Below are 14708 nucleotides of genomic sequence, written 5' to 3'. Positions count from 1 at the left end.
CCTTCTAACGAGGCTTAATGGGAACACCATGGCTTTCTTGTGACCATAATCAGGAGCTTGTGCTTTGGGGAAACAAACAACCCTCATTAGATATGATGGAAAACACATCGCTTTGACCCTCATTTGGCCTGCCATTTCAGTATTCGTGGCTGTCACATGACTACCCAAGTCAACCCTTGGTTGATAATAACATTATTCTCCTATTCTTTTTTGGGGGGGTTTTGATCTCTTGATGAATCTTCCCCTCTCTGTATTCATGTTTGGGTCCAATTGGATGAGAGAGGTTGACAAACAAAGGGGCCATTTTGTCTTTGTTTGTTCATTCAGATGACGTGAATGGGGATATATGTAAGTTGACAAAGTAAAGCTTGTCTGCTGCAAACCGGTCAGTTTGTTGCAGAAGACTCTGTGATTTACATCACTCACACTCAGCATCTGTTTTTTCTCTTTATGTTGTCCACTGGATTAACACTATAGATTGTTTAGCTGTATGATCTTGGTTCAACCAAATGACAACTGAACATACAAAATACTCTCACTCTTATCTACGGCTAAGTGCTGCTGACGTAAACTGTCCTTGGTGACCTCTGACTCTCGATCCTTCAGGCTGCTCTGTATTCGGCTGAGCTCAGAATTGTTCTGCTTCAATCGTCTGTGAAGCGGGACACTCCTCTGGCTCCTGTGAGCCTGTTTCACAGCTTCCAGGTCAGAGTTCAGCTGATCTATAGATTTCACCAGATATTTCACCTGTAGGGGAGTTGCAGATGCAAAGACGTGAAGAGGAGGGGACAGAATTCTTCCTTACCTGTTGCTGACTAATACAGAGCTGATCGCGAAGCTGCTGTTGTTCTTTCTCCTTCTGGTCTTTAAGGTACTCAATATCTCTGACCTTTTCGCTTAAGTGACAAGCCTCTTCCTGGTGTCCCCTGACCTTATGTTTCAAGTTTCTTACATCACCCTCCAGATCTGCCATCTGGGCAAGTAGAAAGAGAAAGAGAGGGAAGTTGAAGAGAATGGAAATGGATAACGTTATGTAGGCATACAAAGCACACACAGACAGAAAAGACAGCGAGGGGGCGGCAGTAGTCTAAAAGTGAGGGAATCAGGCTTGAGTCAGAGAGTTTCCCAGTTTAGTCTCAGGACCAGCTGGGAAAATGTGGGCACAGCAGACATGAATGAGTAACGATTCCCCTTTCCTTAGCTCAAACTTTCGAGGAGCCTTTGAGCAAGGTGCTACGCCTCTCACTGCTGTAATGGAGCTGCTCAGTAGCCAACAGTAGAAGACTGTTGCAGGTTTGGGCAGTTCCCTCGAGTGGATGTGTACAACTCTGTGGGTGTAAAACAGGTCATTGTTGGGAAAAAAACAAAACACAAGGGTGCTCACTCAACCTAGCCTCAGCATATGAAAGGAAAAACCAAAAAATAGTAAGACAGGTTTAAAACCCTTGCAGTACCACCTAGAATTGAATTTAAGCCTTGAGACAAATTTAAAACCCAAAAAACAGAAACTAACCAGAAAAACCCAAACTACTTCTCATGGAACACAGCTAGAAGTGTGATCTTTTATAAACTGTACTTTGTTCAGAAATGTCTGTCAGAGTTGCAATATTATAACCAGAAAATAAACTTAATTCACACACGGATAATCAGAAAACAGATTATAAGAAATGCAATCAGAAAGCCCTGATTAGGACATAAATAGATATAAGTGATAGGAAAATCAACATACAATCACAAACAAGCTGCCACACCTGCTCCTGTGTCCTTTTATGCTTTTGTTCAGCTGTCTTCATTTCTGCTCTTAACTGCAGAATTAACTGATCTCTGCTTCGAACCTAAACACAAAGCAAATTCCATTAAATTGCATTTGATGTTGTTTTAGCCCATTGTGTTCCTTTGGTTAAATATTTGGTTAACAATGTGAACATGTGCACAAAGAGGCAGAGAGAGACGGACCTCCAGGTGTGAGGTGTGCAGTTTCTCATGGCTCAGAGCCAAGTCGGCCTCCAGTCTCTCTTTGGTCTGGTTGAGATGGACAAACTCTCTGCTCCGGTCCTCCATCTTGGCTCTCAGCACATCCCTCTCCTCACACTGTTTCTCCAAAGCCTCCTCTCTTCGGAGCAACTGGGAAATATGCAATAAAATCAAGCTTCTCAATCTGTGCTACAATCTCACACTACTTCACAACACTGACATTAGGACAGCAAAAAAAAAAAACTCAATTAACCTTAACTAACTAAGTAAGTAATGAAATATTAATTTTAGAATCACAAAACCCACTTAACATTATCTAACATACAATACACGAAAAACATAATGAAATTGATTCTAATTTGGTTTTCATTATCAAACTAGAATAATAAAAGCCAGGCCTGATATGTTGAAATGGCATATGAACAAAACTGATAATTAGCTGGCTCGCCCGGTGGAAGTCTCTAGTGCGCTTGCTCTATGGGCCCCACATGCGGAAGCTATGCAGAAGATTTTTGGTAATTTTCTATGACGGAACTTTTTTGGCTTCATGCACCACTGAGCAACTTTCATAGGAATGAACCGGCAGCCACCTTCGATGCTGTATCCTGTTCTCTTCATATATCCATGGGATGGGTCAAACAAACACAGGACTTTCACCCGGGAGACTGCTGTCCGGGTCCCGTGTGAAAACCAAAAGTCAACCTTGACTTATTTTAACATATGTATGTAATTTAACTTAACTGACATATCAAACATACTTACCTGCAGGACAATAAAGAGGAGTAAGGGATCAGCAGTCAGTGGCATTATAAAACATAGCAGTCAATAAAAGAAGTTTTTCAAAAAATATTGAATCACCGCAACCACCAGAGGTCCTTGAGCATACACTCATAAAAGTGCACAAAAAATATAGTGGTCCAGTAGTTTGCAAGATTAACCGCAGACAGATCTGCACACGCACAAACACACACACACTCACACTCACACAGACACACACACGACCAAACACATGATCCCCTCCAGGCTTACGCCTTTGGAGATAATAAATATAACAGTAACTACATTTACAGTCAAATGTTCTTTTAACACAGTTAACATTAATACGAATCGCGAGCATTAAAATAATCAGTTTGGTGAATAATGAATACATTGTTTTTACCTCTTTCTGACATTCAGAGAGCTGCTTCTTACTCTCTGTGAGCTCCTTCACCAGTGCACACATCTTAATCTCCCACTTCTGAATCTGGAAAATAAAAACACATTTCTCATGGTTTAAGGATGTTGGACGAGGCTTTTATAATTGCTCTTTTTGATGATACTGTGACAAAGAAACATTATGTTAGGGATCATATCTCCATGAATCATTGGCAACACAAACTGTATCTCAGGAAACAGGGGAATTTAGGTCACTGTTTACAAAACTTGAGATTAAATATTCCAGTCCTGTTCTCCTATTTGTGTTTAAGGTAATGGTGGTGGTGGGTAGATGACGCAACGTACAGAGAAACGGTTGTTTATGCTTCTCCTGAGTATACAGTATGTCTGACAATCTCTTGTGTTTGTCTGTGTCCTTGGTGACCTTCCCTAATTACCCACAGTTTATTGCCAAATGTGTGTTTGTGTGTGCATGTCTGCACGCGCTTTCATGTGGGTGATTGCTTACAAGTTTGCCGGGGAAATGTTTTTGACTTCTTTATCTCTTCTGTCTGTTATCACAGAGTCTGCATCTTGTCAAGGTTTTCCTCTGTTTGAGGTCAGTCAAGATGGTCAGCTAACTGCCATTGTGTGCTGTCTATTTTGAGCCAAATAGGTTTCTTTCATTTAAGCTTGAATGTTGAAATGACAAACTCCAAAAAAGTATGGACTGTAAAATATAGGTGAGTGAATTGTCTGTATATACTAAATAACATAGTGATAAGACCACATCCATGTATTCCTCCACAACATAAAAATAAAATAATACTGCACGTAAATGGAGAAAATGTTCTTTTAAGTCAAATTTGCACTGGATTACTGTATTACTGGTATGCACATTTGATGCAGACATACTGTAGTTTACACTTCCCATTTATATGTACACGTAACATTCCTTCATGCCAGATGAGTTAAATGCTCGCTCCCTCTTTCTCAATCCCTCCCCACCTCCTGTCCATCCTGCATGATCCAGGGATTGTTTTGACCAGAGTTGAGGGCTCGTTTGTAACTGTCCAGGGGGATTGATGGAGTTAACTTGGCTCTTTGACCTCTTACCTCTGGCTGTCAGCGGCCAGGCTCGCTGAACACACTAAACCTGAGCTACGGCAAGGGGAGGAAGAAAAAACAAAAACGCTGCATACACACTGCCATATATGTAGCAGCTAAATCAAAAATGAGCGCTCAAGTAAACACTTGCAGACTCACACAAATAAGTACCCTGGACAGGAATAATACAGGTGGTGTTTTGCATTCCATGGACATCAGATAAAATAGAACAAACGGATTTGTTTGCGCACAACACACAAAAAAAATGACCGGAACATTTATTCATGCTACAAATGCAAGTCATTCTACTTACCCATAGCAAATACAACACTTACTTCCTGCCAATTTTTAAATCTTACCTTGATTCATCTTTGAGTGTGTGCGTGAATTCCCAATGTGAGCATGTGATAGGCAGAATGGATGTTGATAAACACCGGAGGATGTCGTGTCAAAACAGACAACTTGTCAAAACGCAACGCTAACTAGGTCAATCACAAAGTTTAAGGAGAAACTTTGGAGTGGAGCTTTGGTTTATGCATATCTCCGTGTGGATGTCTATGTGTGTGTGTGTGATAAGCTTCTGAACGAATCTGCGGGAGGGGACCTCCAATATCGAAGGTATTTTTAAATCAATGAGCTCTTAAGTGTATCTCAGTCTCAATGTGTTCACAGATACGCGCGCACACTCAGCGCAAGATAGAATCCCTACTGACAGGCAATGACAAGATAAAGAGAGGGAGAAAAAGGGGGGAGAGGACGACAGGAGGGGGGAGAAATAATATTTGAACTGTTGGGGGTGGGGGGTGGCGAGGGGGGGTGGGGGGATGAAAGGGAGAAGTGGCAAGGCAAGAAAAGAAAAGAGCAATAAGTGAGATCAAGACAAAAAGCAGGGAGAGAGAAAACTCTGTAAGCTGTTCTGATGGTTGTAAAGCATCGTGAGCAGGACCAATGTTTGTCCAAGTCCAACCTTGAAGGTGTGAACAACCTTCCACAATACTGCTCACCTTCCATTGTACCGCTCCTTCTGTCTCCTTTCAATCTTGCTTGCTTTCTCACTCCCCCAAGCCCACCTTGTCCATTTCAAATAATACGCTATTGAAATTCTTTTATCCAATGCGATTTATAGAAGAACTATGAGTGCATTATTTTTAAACTGAAGTCCCATTGAGGAAGCTGGAGGTAAACTACGCCGGACTGTAAAGCCATTGGACATTACACAAACAAATTCAATAAATTCACAGATTTAGATTTCACGCTGCAACTGATAAGCACATATATTGGAAATCAGTAACACAATGAGCTCTCCTGCTACAAAACATCCAGTATTTTTTTATTCTCTTGTGCACAATTTTATTTGCTTCGAATGGTCTCCATGAGGATGTAAGTCAATGACCAGCTTCCACAAGTGTATTCAGAATCAAATATTTAAAAAAGGATTGCAATGGTTTTAGAGAGACCAATCACGAATCGACGACCTTAATCTTCACATGTTAATGCTGTTTTGGTGTGAAAAAGCTGTTCAACCTCCCCAAACAAATTTAAGATGCAATGACAAGATTGTGGGGCTGTAACTGTCCTAAATCTCCCCACATCCTGCATTTCCTCTTCCCTTTTCAATATTTCTCTCACTGAATCCATCAATCTGTCTCACTCATTCCTTCCTTTTCTCCCTCCTGTGTACCTTTATGACCTGAACATTCAAAAGAGGAGCCGCCAGGGAACAGTGCGGGTGACTTTCAGTTCTGAGAAGATGAAGTATTTTGGAGACAAAGCCCCTTGTCATGTTAATGTTTTCACTTCTTTCAAGTTCCTCAATGGGGGATTCTGGAACAGTATAACACTTTAACCACATGTTAAAACTACAGCAGCATCTGGCCATTTGCATAGTGATGTGTGTGAGTTGGTGAGATGGAGGGAACTACTAATAGAGATGGAGAACAGTTAAAAAGGGATACAGACAAATAAAGGATAAGGGATTAAAAAGACATTAAGGAGGATTTTATGCTTAAATGTAATTTTTTCTTTGCAAAACATCTGCTTTTATTTAATGAATTTCTGATTATAACTGGACTGTAGATGTTCTGAATTTCAAAATCAGAGTCTGGTCTAGTAATATTTTAGACGGTCCTATCAGGTAAGCTATCAAATCATAACCCAAAAAAAACTGCAGAGCCATGTTTTCATTGATTTGTAAAATATAATAAGAAACTAAAGAATTTGATAAAATTCTTTCATAATACTTCCATCAGTAAAGTACACACTGCATCATAAAATATCTATGTTTGAATGTACCGGTGTTCATATAAATTGCAGGTGTCCATCCTATCTGAGCCTATATGGGAAAAAAATATTTACCACTGATTAGACAAATGTTGTCAAGTAGACCCTTACAGAATTAATCTTATGAATAAAGAAATGTCAACCCATGTGCAAAGATACAGCTGTTGAGTGATCAAGTGGCTGGCCTCTATAATCCCCAGGACTCAAGTCAGACCAGTGTTTCCTCTCCACTCCTCTACTCCCCAGCAGTTTCAGTGAGTGGACAACTCATTTGCTACAGAAAAGGAAAACGGCTTTCCTATTCTTCTGTGCAAAGACGTCTTAAGTGAGAGAGGGAGAGAGTAAGAGGGAGAGTGAATCAGCAGAGCACATTTCAGATGAAGGAGAGAGTGTTGACAGTATTTGTTCAGCTGTGCTAATGTTAGGACATTTAGAGCTGCAGAGGAAAATACTTAACACAAAGTTCTCTCAGTTTCACTTATATTCAAGTGGGAGCAGGCAGACTCCTTCTCTTTTACACACACCAACACTGTCCATACAGTGAAGGAATGAAGTGTGCATGAGTGAAAGCATAACGTGTGCAGAAGTGTGTATCCATGTGTGGGTGTGTGTGTGCGAGGGAAAGAGAGCTTGTAATAGATCAGAGAAAGAACAGTTTTGGTGCATAAAGCAGGGCCAGATGTGGAGCAGAAACCAGATCCCTAGACAGAGTGTAATGGTCCGTCCATTGACTTAACCAATCCAAACATGAAAAACAAAACCTCACACACAGATTTACTCATTTGACCGATGTCTCACAGTTGTATAGCATTTGATATTAGCTCATCCTAAAAGACTTGTTAAATCCCACAGTTTGCGTCCTTCCTGCATAAGGACAACTGAATGAATGTTCACTCCACCACGCCACACCAGAGTGAATTACAAGAGGTCAAAAATATGCTCTAAAAGTTTAATTAAAATATGTTGTCATATAACATGAGCCATAGAGCTGGTGGACTTTAAATGTACACTGGGAGACTGTTGTAACAATAACCTCGGTGACAGCCAACAGAATACTGACTTTAACCCTAACCTCAAAAATATTTAGAAACGTGTATTATCAGTGTAGAGGCTTGCCAGTAAAAAGGACTGAACATCGTGTGCTGCTTCCTTTTTTGACAAATGCAAGCCATTGAAATTCACCAGTGGCTTAGTGAAAAGAATCTTTCCAACCTGGTTAACTGAAGGTTATATGCAAACCACTAAACACTAACATATGCTTTTGGTATATCACAGAAAGAACAGAGGACAGAGGAAAGGGTCTTAAGCAATACAGCATATAGGGTTGAGTTTTTCTGTAGTCCTGGCTGGAACACAAATACCATTTTGGAAGACTAATCCAAATTTTTGTAAAGTCCGTCTTCGTCAAAAGTATGTGTTTTAAATAAGGTTCTAAATATCAGAACATCCCATTACCCATTATCTAAAACCTTATTATCAGCACCATTGTAGGAATAGACAATGCCTGTCACAGTGAATATTACATTTGAAAATTGAATATTTAAATGAATCCCTCACCTGAGCGACCCTTCTTATCAGCCCCATTGTGGAGAAAGACAATGCATTACATTAATGTGACTATTATATTTCATCCTCATCCTGTTGAAATTGCGAATTTCCTGTTTAACCATTTTTCCTGACACTGTCCACTTTGTGTAGAAAATGTTTCTTGACCTTGTGAGCGGGCGAACCCGCTGACAATGCATCAGTGTCAACAATACATGGCCACCAAGAGGGGAGTCAAATGCTTGTGTCAGTTCAAGTGTTAAAATACAATGGCAAAGATGGACAAGCAAGGTTTTGCAGGAACTTATAATTTAATATTTAAATGAAGGAAGAAATCAATTACCTTCTTTTCAGTGGTGCACCGCGCATGTGTCAGCTCCAACTGCAGTCGCTCCATCTCTTTGTTGGCATGGTGCAACTGGTCCTGGATCTGCTGCCTCTGCTGTCTTTCTGTGCTCAGGCTGGTTCTGGTCTGATCCAGGGTTTCACTGGTGTCACTCAACATGCACTCACTTGTTTGTAACTGGGGTGATGAGCAGAGATAGAGAGAAGAGTAGAGAGGAGAAGAATAAGTACAGTATGTCTGGTTTGAACCTTCTCCAAAGGCTGAGAGAGGGACAGTGAAAGGCAGGCAGGCAGCTGTAGAGACAGCTGAGGAGGAGAGGCACACATGGAGAAGAATGGGTGACGCGTTACAACAAGATACAAGTGGTAGAAGACGGAGATGACAATTTAAGTACGTTTGCCTCCGCTCTGTCTCCATAGCAGTGAAAAGGAACATCATAAAGGCTTTGTGCCAGGCTGGGGAACCTTCAGTTACTGCTTTGACTCAGGACCAATAAAACTGCTTGACTGAACATCATAAAGTCGTAGGACACTAACTGTAGACTAGTGCTTCTTAAACCTTGGGACAAGGCTCGCAGAGAGCTGCGGCCCTTTTTCTATCTGCTCCCCATCAGACAAACAATTCTTTTCTCAACATGGGTTCTTTGAAAACACCACATTTCTAGATTTTTAGCTGGGCTCCTACACTGTTCTATGTACACAAAAATAATGGTCTCATGTACACATACCACTGGAACAGCTGACAGACACCACTTCCAGATGGGAACTGGTGGAGGTATTCAAAATATCTGAGTCACTATTAATACTTAGGCTGTAAAAGTATAAATAGTAGTATTACATCAATAATCATTCAGTGCATCTTGTCTGCTCTATACTGTATGTGAGCTAGTGTTTAGTTGTGTCCTTTAGCTTCAAGTTAATTGTGCACTCACTGCGTAACTATAATGGTATTAACTATATTGTGTAACTCCTTGTGTTATCAAATTAATTTTGCCACACCTGTGACATTGAAAGTATACATAGTGAGGCCAAGCATTTGAAGACAACATTGTTGAAATGATCACATTTAAACTGCTGCCTCCTCCAGAATACAAATGGTATCCATAAACTAACATGGAAATGAAGTTAGTGTTAGTGGGAATAAAGAGAATTTCAAGTGTTCCCTAAGTCAAGTAACTTATAATGCTTTTATGATCAATGTACTTTGTTTAGTTGGCTGGCAGGCACCTGCACCACTAAAACACTAGCAGCAGATGAATGACTTGGTTTGGTCAAGGACACAGTAAATGGGTTAATTTAAGCCTAAAACACATCACTGCCACGCGCCACTCTGATATACCTAGAGGAGCGAGAGGGGGAGGAAAAGAAGGAGAGAGAAAAATACAGTGGGAGAAAGAATGAGAAGAAGGAGAGGAAAAGGACAACGAGAGAAACCTAAAGGCCATTCCATTCGTCACACGCATGACTCTTTAATGTTCCCATACATTACAATTGGTTCTCATTGGGGCAAGGGCGAGACTGGAACAGGGGCGATGAAAGAGAGAAAAAGAAAGACAAAAAAGGGAGAGATAAAGAAAGCAAGAAAGAATAATCTGAGGAAAAATAATGAATGAATGACGAAATGAAGAAACATGTAAACAAATAATTAACCCCTCCCCCACTCTTGGTCCCTCTCTTGGCTACGTGGTATTCATACGAACATGGTTCTTTATTGTACGACGAGCTAACCCTCTGCGGAGCTAAGATGGTGGCGATGAGTTATTAAATATGGAGAGAGGACGAGAGAGGGAAGGCACAGGAGGAGGGGAAGAAGGACGGATGATTAACTGTGAAGGAAGTAAAAAATGAGGAGTATTCCCCGATGTACCTGACTGGATTTGATTTAGAGAAGGTTGCCCAATTCTGTTCCTTATTTAAGAAGAGCTCCCCTCCTGTGTGCTGTGTTATGTGTGTGTGCGCGCGCGCGTGAGAAATAGTGTGTTACCTACTTTGCTCTGCAGTAAAGCCAGGCGTTCTTTGAGCTGTGTGTTGTCTTGGACCAGCTGTTGTGTGTGTTTCTCCTTTATAGCCAAGGTTCCCTTCAGAGAGTCCTGTGTGGCTCGCAGAATAACCGCATCCTGGTCCAGATGCCTCACATGCTCCTCGCTTGCTTTTATCTAACACACACACACACAACACAACACAACACAACACAATGGTCTGTACATACACATATACGACTATACTATTACTATTATACGACTATTCGTTTTCTTTTTCAAATGTTTTCTTGTACGCATTTAAAGTCATTGGATAAGTAAGAAAATCTCATGTGCCAAATAGTCTCTTGTGGGTACCAGATCTCTGGAGTACCAGTTTTAACGGATCACTGGGGAAAGTCTGTCCAAAAATGTTGTTAAAGATAATTGAAAGTGACAGCTTTATCATGTTTTGTGCGAGGTCCATTAGTGTTTGATATTTTGTTTGACAAACGTCCAAACTCTAGCCAAACCATTGTTTTTTGAAATGTATAATAACATGTAAAACTGACACGTCAATACTTTTATCGTCAACCTCCATCCTTTTTCAGTGAAGCAGAATAAAACATTATTTATGTCTAATAAAAACTAAAACAAAATAAATGTTGCTGTTTATATGCTCTGGTAATTATTGGGGGAAAGAGTCTGATTATTTCTAAGGAAGCAGACAGTGGTTGAACTCCTCACCCCAATGCATGAACGTGAGTGTGTGTGGGTCGGTGGTTCAGAACCCCTCGCCAAATCAAAGCCCCTATTCATTAGCACTGTGTTAAATGAGCCCTGTGTTAGATTAGTAAGGAGGCTCCACAGACAGTCAACACACAAACAAACACACAACACATTTACATAGACACACGCATGCACACTTCTGTATGCATGTGTGCGCACAAATACACACCCTCACATATCAAACTGGATGGTTAAGATTTATGAGACACAAAGACCACATTTGGATATAACCAAACACACACACACACACACACAGTAGGGATCTACAGTTCAGCTCCCTTCTTAACTTCTGATCTCTCTCAAGCTCTCTCGCCTCCCTTAACAGCAGACTCTGGACTTGTCTTGGCACTGACACAACCCACCTCTGCCTCCTTCAGTGAGCCCCCCAGACAATCCAGTATATATATCATCCAGCGTATTGTAACAGCGAGCTAAAGGTGGTCTTTTATGCAGTTAACTCATCTACAGCATGGCTAATGGATGGTAACAATTATAAGCAATGGGGCAGCCCGTATAGCGACTCTGAATTAAAATTACTCTTTTATCTGGATATTGCACCAATGTTAGTGTGACTATTGGGAAATAAAATAAGTTTTACAAAACTGAGACAATAATGTGTGAATTTCAGTGCTTCAGCCAAGTTCAACAATACATAAATGGGCAAAAGTTCGTCTTCTTTATGTAAACCCATCTAAAGTGCAAGAGGGATTTCAGATGAAGAACGATTATGAAGCAAAAGAGCACATTTTCTATGCATTTTAAATATTATTACCATCAATGTCGAACCAAGTTAGAGCCTGATATCTCCCAACATTCAGCTACTATACTTGACGACAGTTCGTGCTATTAAACACAAAGGATATTTCACATAATTTTGCAAACAACATAATATACAGCTTATGCAAATATTCAAGGAAAATATTTGCCAAAGCTGTTTGCCACTATCAACAATATATTATGAGGTTTTGAACACATGTGTGAAGATATACATTTACTTGAAGATGTATTTCAAAAATAAGCTTAATTAAGGTATTAGCAGAGTCTATGGTACTGCCATCTCTGCCAGTGCAAATACTCAAATGAAAGAAGGGCAACTTTGTGAGGACCAAACCTTCTCCAGCAAGATGACCTTTAGTGCTTTTGTTAAAAAACTAACTTCAGTTATTAAAAACCCACCCATCATTTACCTGTTCAGATATTAACATTCACAACAACCATGTCTACCATCAGTTCAACTTTCATGTGATTTGGTCTATGACATTTAACAGGAGAATTATTTTCTTAGGTTTATGTGTTAATAGAACAGGACTGTACCTTGTGTGCGGTACTCTTCAGTTCTTTTTACATTTACAGTATGTTGCTCAACTGAAAGCTATGCAGGACGGGTGAGATGCATACACATTCACACAGGCTTAAAAGTAAACCCCAATCAGACATTTTTAATCAGTCAGTAACTTGTTGTCCTAAACATTCAGGAAATTCTAATCATGTCTGTCTCTTCACTGGATGTGTCAGGTAAACAAAAAAATTGAATCCTTCATTGCTGCAGTATATTTTGTGGCCCTGATTCACATTTTAACAGAACATTCTTAACTTTGCGTTGGTATTTTATGAGAGGGTATTCAGCATATGTTATGTGAAAGGCATTTTGTAGAGCGCAGGGGCCCAAGGAGAGTATTTCAAATACTCAGGGCAACTATTAGGCAGGTCTAACACTGTAACAATGCTGAATTACATATTTTGCATATGACTGGAGTACAGCCTCAGATATTGAGCATCAAGATTTTGACATCTCAGCTGTAAAACGTTGATCTACAGTATATGTATCTAAACTAAGATGTTAAATCAGGATTGATAAATTAACAAGGTTTAGGAAGCGAGTGATAGATTTCAACTACATGAGAAGACAACCACATACAAGAGTAAATACAGAGAACAATGTGATAAATATTTTAAATACTGATTAGTCAGTGTCATCTTAATTAAAGATTTAATATTTGACTAACTAATCCCAGGAAGTGCATAAAAAAGCTAATGATTTGATGGCTGATGCTTCAGTGTGTGAGTGTTGCTACAGTGGCAGCCTGGATCCTGCCATGGCCAAGTTCCTGCAAGACCACAAACAGGGCAATGTACTATATATCTGGTAATTTAAGGGGCTTTGATTTTTCTGATTGGGAAAGGTAGCTATGATATACAGTATTTTTTCGGGGTGAAAGTTAAATGTCTTGACTTTGATCACCAGTGTCACATCAAAAAGTGATAATCTGTAATCTGTAAGATTTTGCAATGGTAATCTGCCATGTTCATATAAAAGTCACATAAATCTTGGAAAAATGCAGTTCTGTTACTTACTGGTCTGCAGATAGGGTAACTTAAATCTCATCTCATCTCATATTTGCTTATATTGTTGGTTGTAATTTCTTATGAAACTGGTATTCTCAACTCAAATCATCAAATAGTATTTAGAATTTTCCACAATCCCACTGATGGTATGGTAACAGTGACCATACTGAGGGAACTATAACTGTCAAAATCCTTCCCATAGCTCAAGGTCTTTCCATCAATGACTTTCATAACTTCATAATATTGTTACATAATTAATACATTAAGGTGATATTCCTCATCTCCAAATCTGCCACCATCAGAGATGATTAAAGGTTCCCAGGTGGTATGTGTAAAGTCTTAATTCTCCAGTGGGGGAGTATAGGAGCTTCGAAGAAAGAATATCACATTTGTGATTTTATTTCAAATTAGAGCCTAAGCCTTGGACTTTCATATTAGTAGAGTCCCTATTGAGAGAGAAACCTCAATCTGATCAAGTCTCATTACTTTAGCAATTAAAGTTTCACCCCTGGGGTCCTCCCCTTAACTCCTGCCCCCCTGCCTCCTCCTGTCTCCTTTCCTTTATTCTCTCGTCCTAGACATCATGTGTTTTTGCCACCAAGGCGGAGGAGAGGAGAGCAGCTTGCGCAAATCCTTGATTGGCCAAACTCTATCCTCCATCTAGGATTACGAATAGAAATGGAACATTTGAGGACAAAGGAAGGAGGGGTGAGATGGGAAGAGACAGAGAGAAAAAAAGAGGGAGATTGAGTGTGAGAGAGAGATGTGAGTTGCAGAGTTATGGGCACATAGAGGGAGAGAGGGTGGCTAATATAATTGAATTAAAAAGATGGAGCGGGGCCATTTCTAAGCAGGTGGGAGTGTGGAGTGAGAAAGAGCAGGCGAGATATTAACTTCTAATAAAAGAGAGATTAGAAAGTGGCTAGGAGGACTGCTCTGTCTTTACCTATGGGAGTGACGGCCCCCACATAACCTTTCACTGCAATATGCACACTGATATTGGCCGCCATATTCTCAGTATACCACACATAGGCATCCAAATGCATATACACAAGCATTCATATACGTACCTTTGTTTCTGCACGTTTGCACCCAACAGAAATGGACATACAGAATATATACACACATATATGGTGGAATTTGAGGTGCCACAAAAGCACACACGCACATGCACACATACACACGCACGCACGCGCGCGCGCACACACACACACACACACACACACACAC

The 14708-nt window shown here is 40.2% G+C and overlaps 1 protein-coding gene across 1 annotated transcript in view; it reads right to left on the bottom strand.

Moving 5' to 3' along the window:
* LOC123980925 (putative uncharacterized protein MYH16) overlaps positions 1–14708 on the bottom strand; it is a 116323-nt gene that overhangs the window by 43330 nt on the left and 58285 nt on the right. Inside the window, exons 10-15 of the mRNA XM_046065569.1 lie at positions 10374–10541; positions 8384–8563; positions 3134–3217; positions 1957–2124; positions 1752–1835; positions 806–973 (exon numbers count right to left, since the gene is read on the bottom strand). Of these exons, the coding sequence (XP_045921525.1) occupies positions 806–973; positions 1752–1835; positions 1957–2124; positions 3134–3217; positions 8384–8563; positions 10374–10541 (852 nt within the window). The remainder of the gene's footprint in view (positions 1–805; positions 974–1751; positions 1836–1956; positions 2125–3133; positions 3218–8383; positions 8564–10373; positions 10542–14708) is intronic.

The sequence above is a fragment of the Micropterus dolomieu genome, linkage group LG01, assembly GCF_021292245.1.
Source record: "Micropterus dolomieu isolate WLL.071019.BEF.003 ecotype Adirondacks linkage group LG01, ASM2129224v1, whole genome shotgun sequence".
NCBI lineage: Eukaryota > Metazoa > Chordata > Actinopteri > Centrarchiformes > Centrarchidae > Micropterus > Micropterus dolomieu.
The sequence above is the reverse complement of the archived record's forward strand: the minus strand, read 5'-3'. Positions and strand labels throughout refer to the sequence as shown.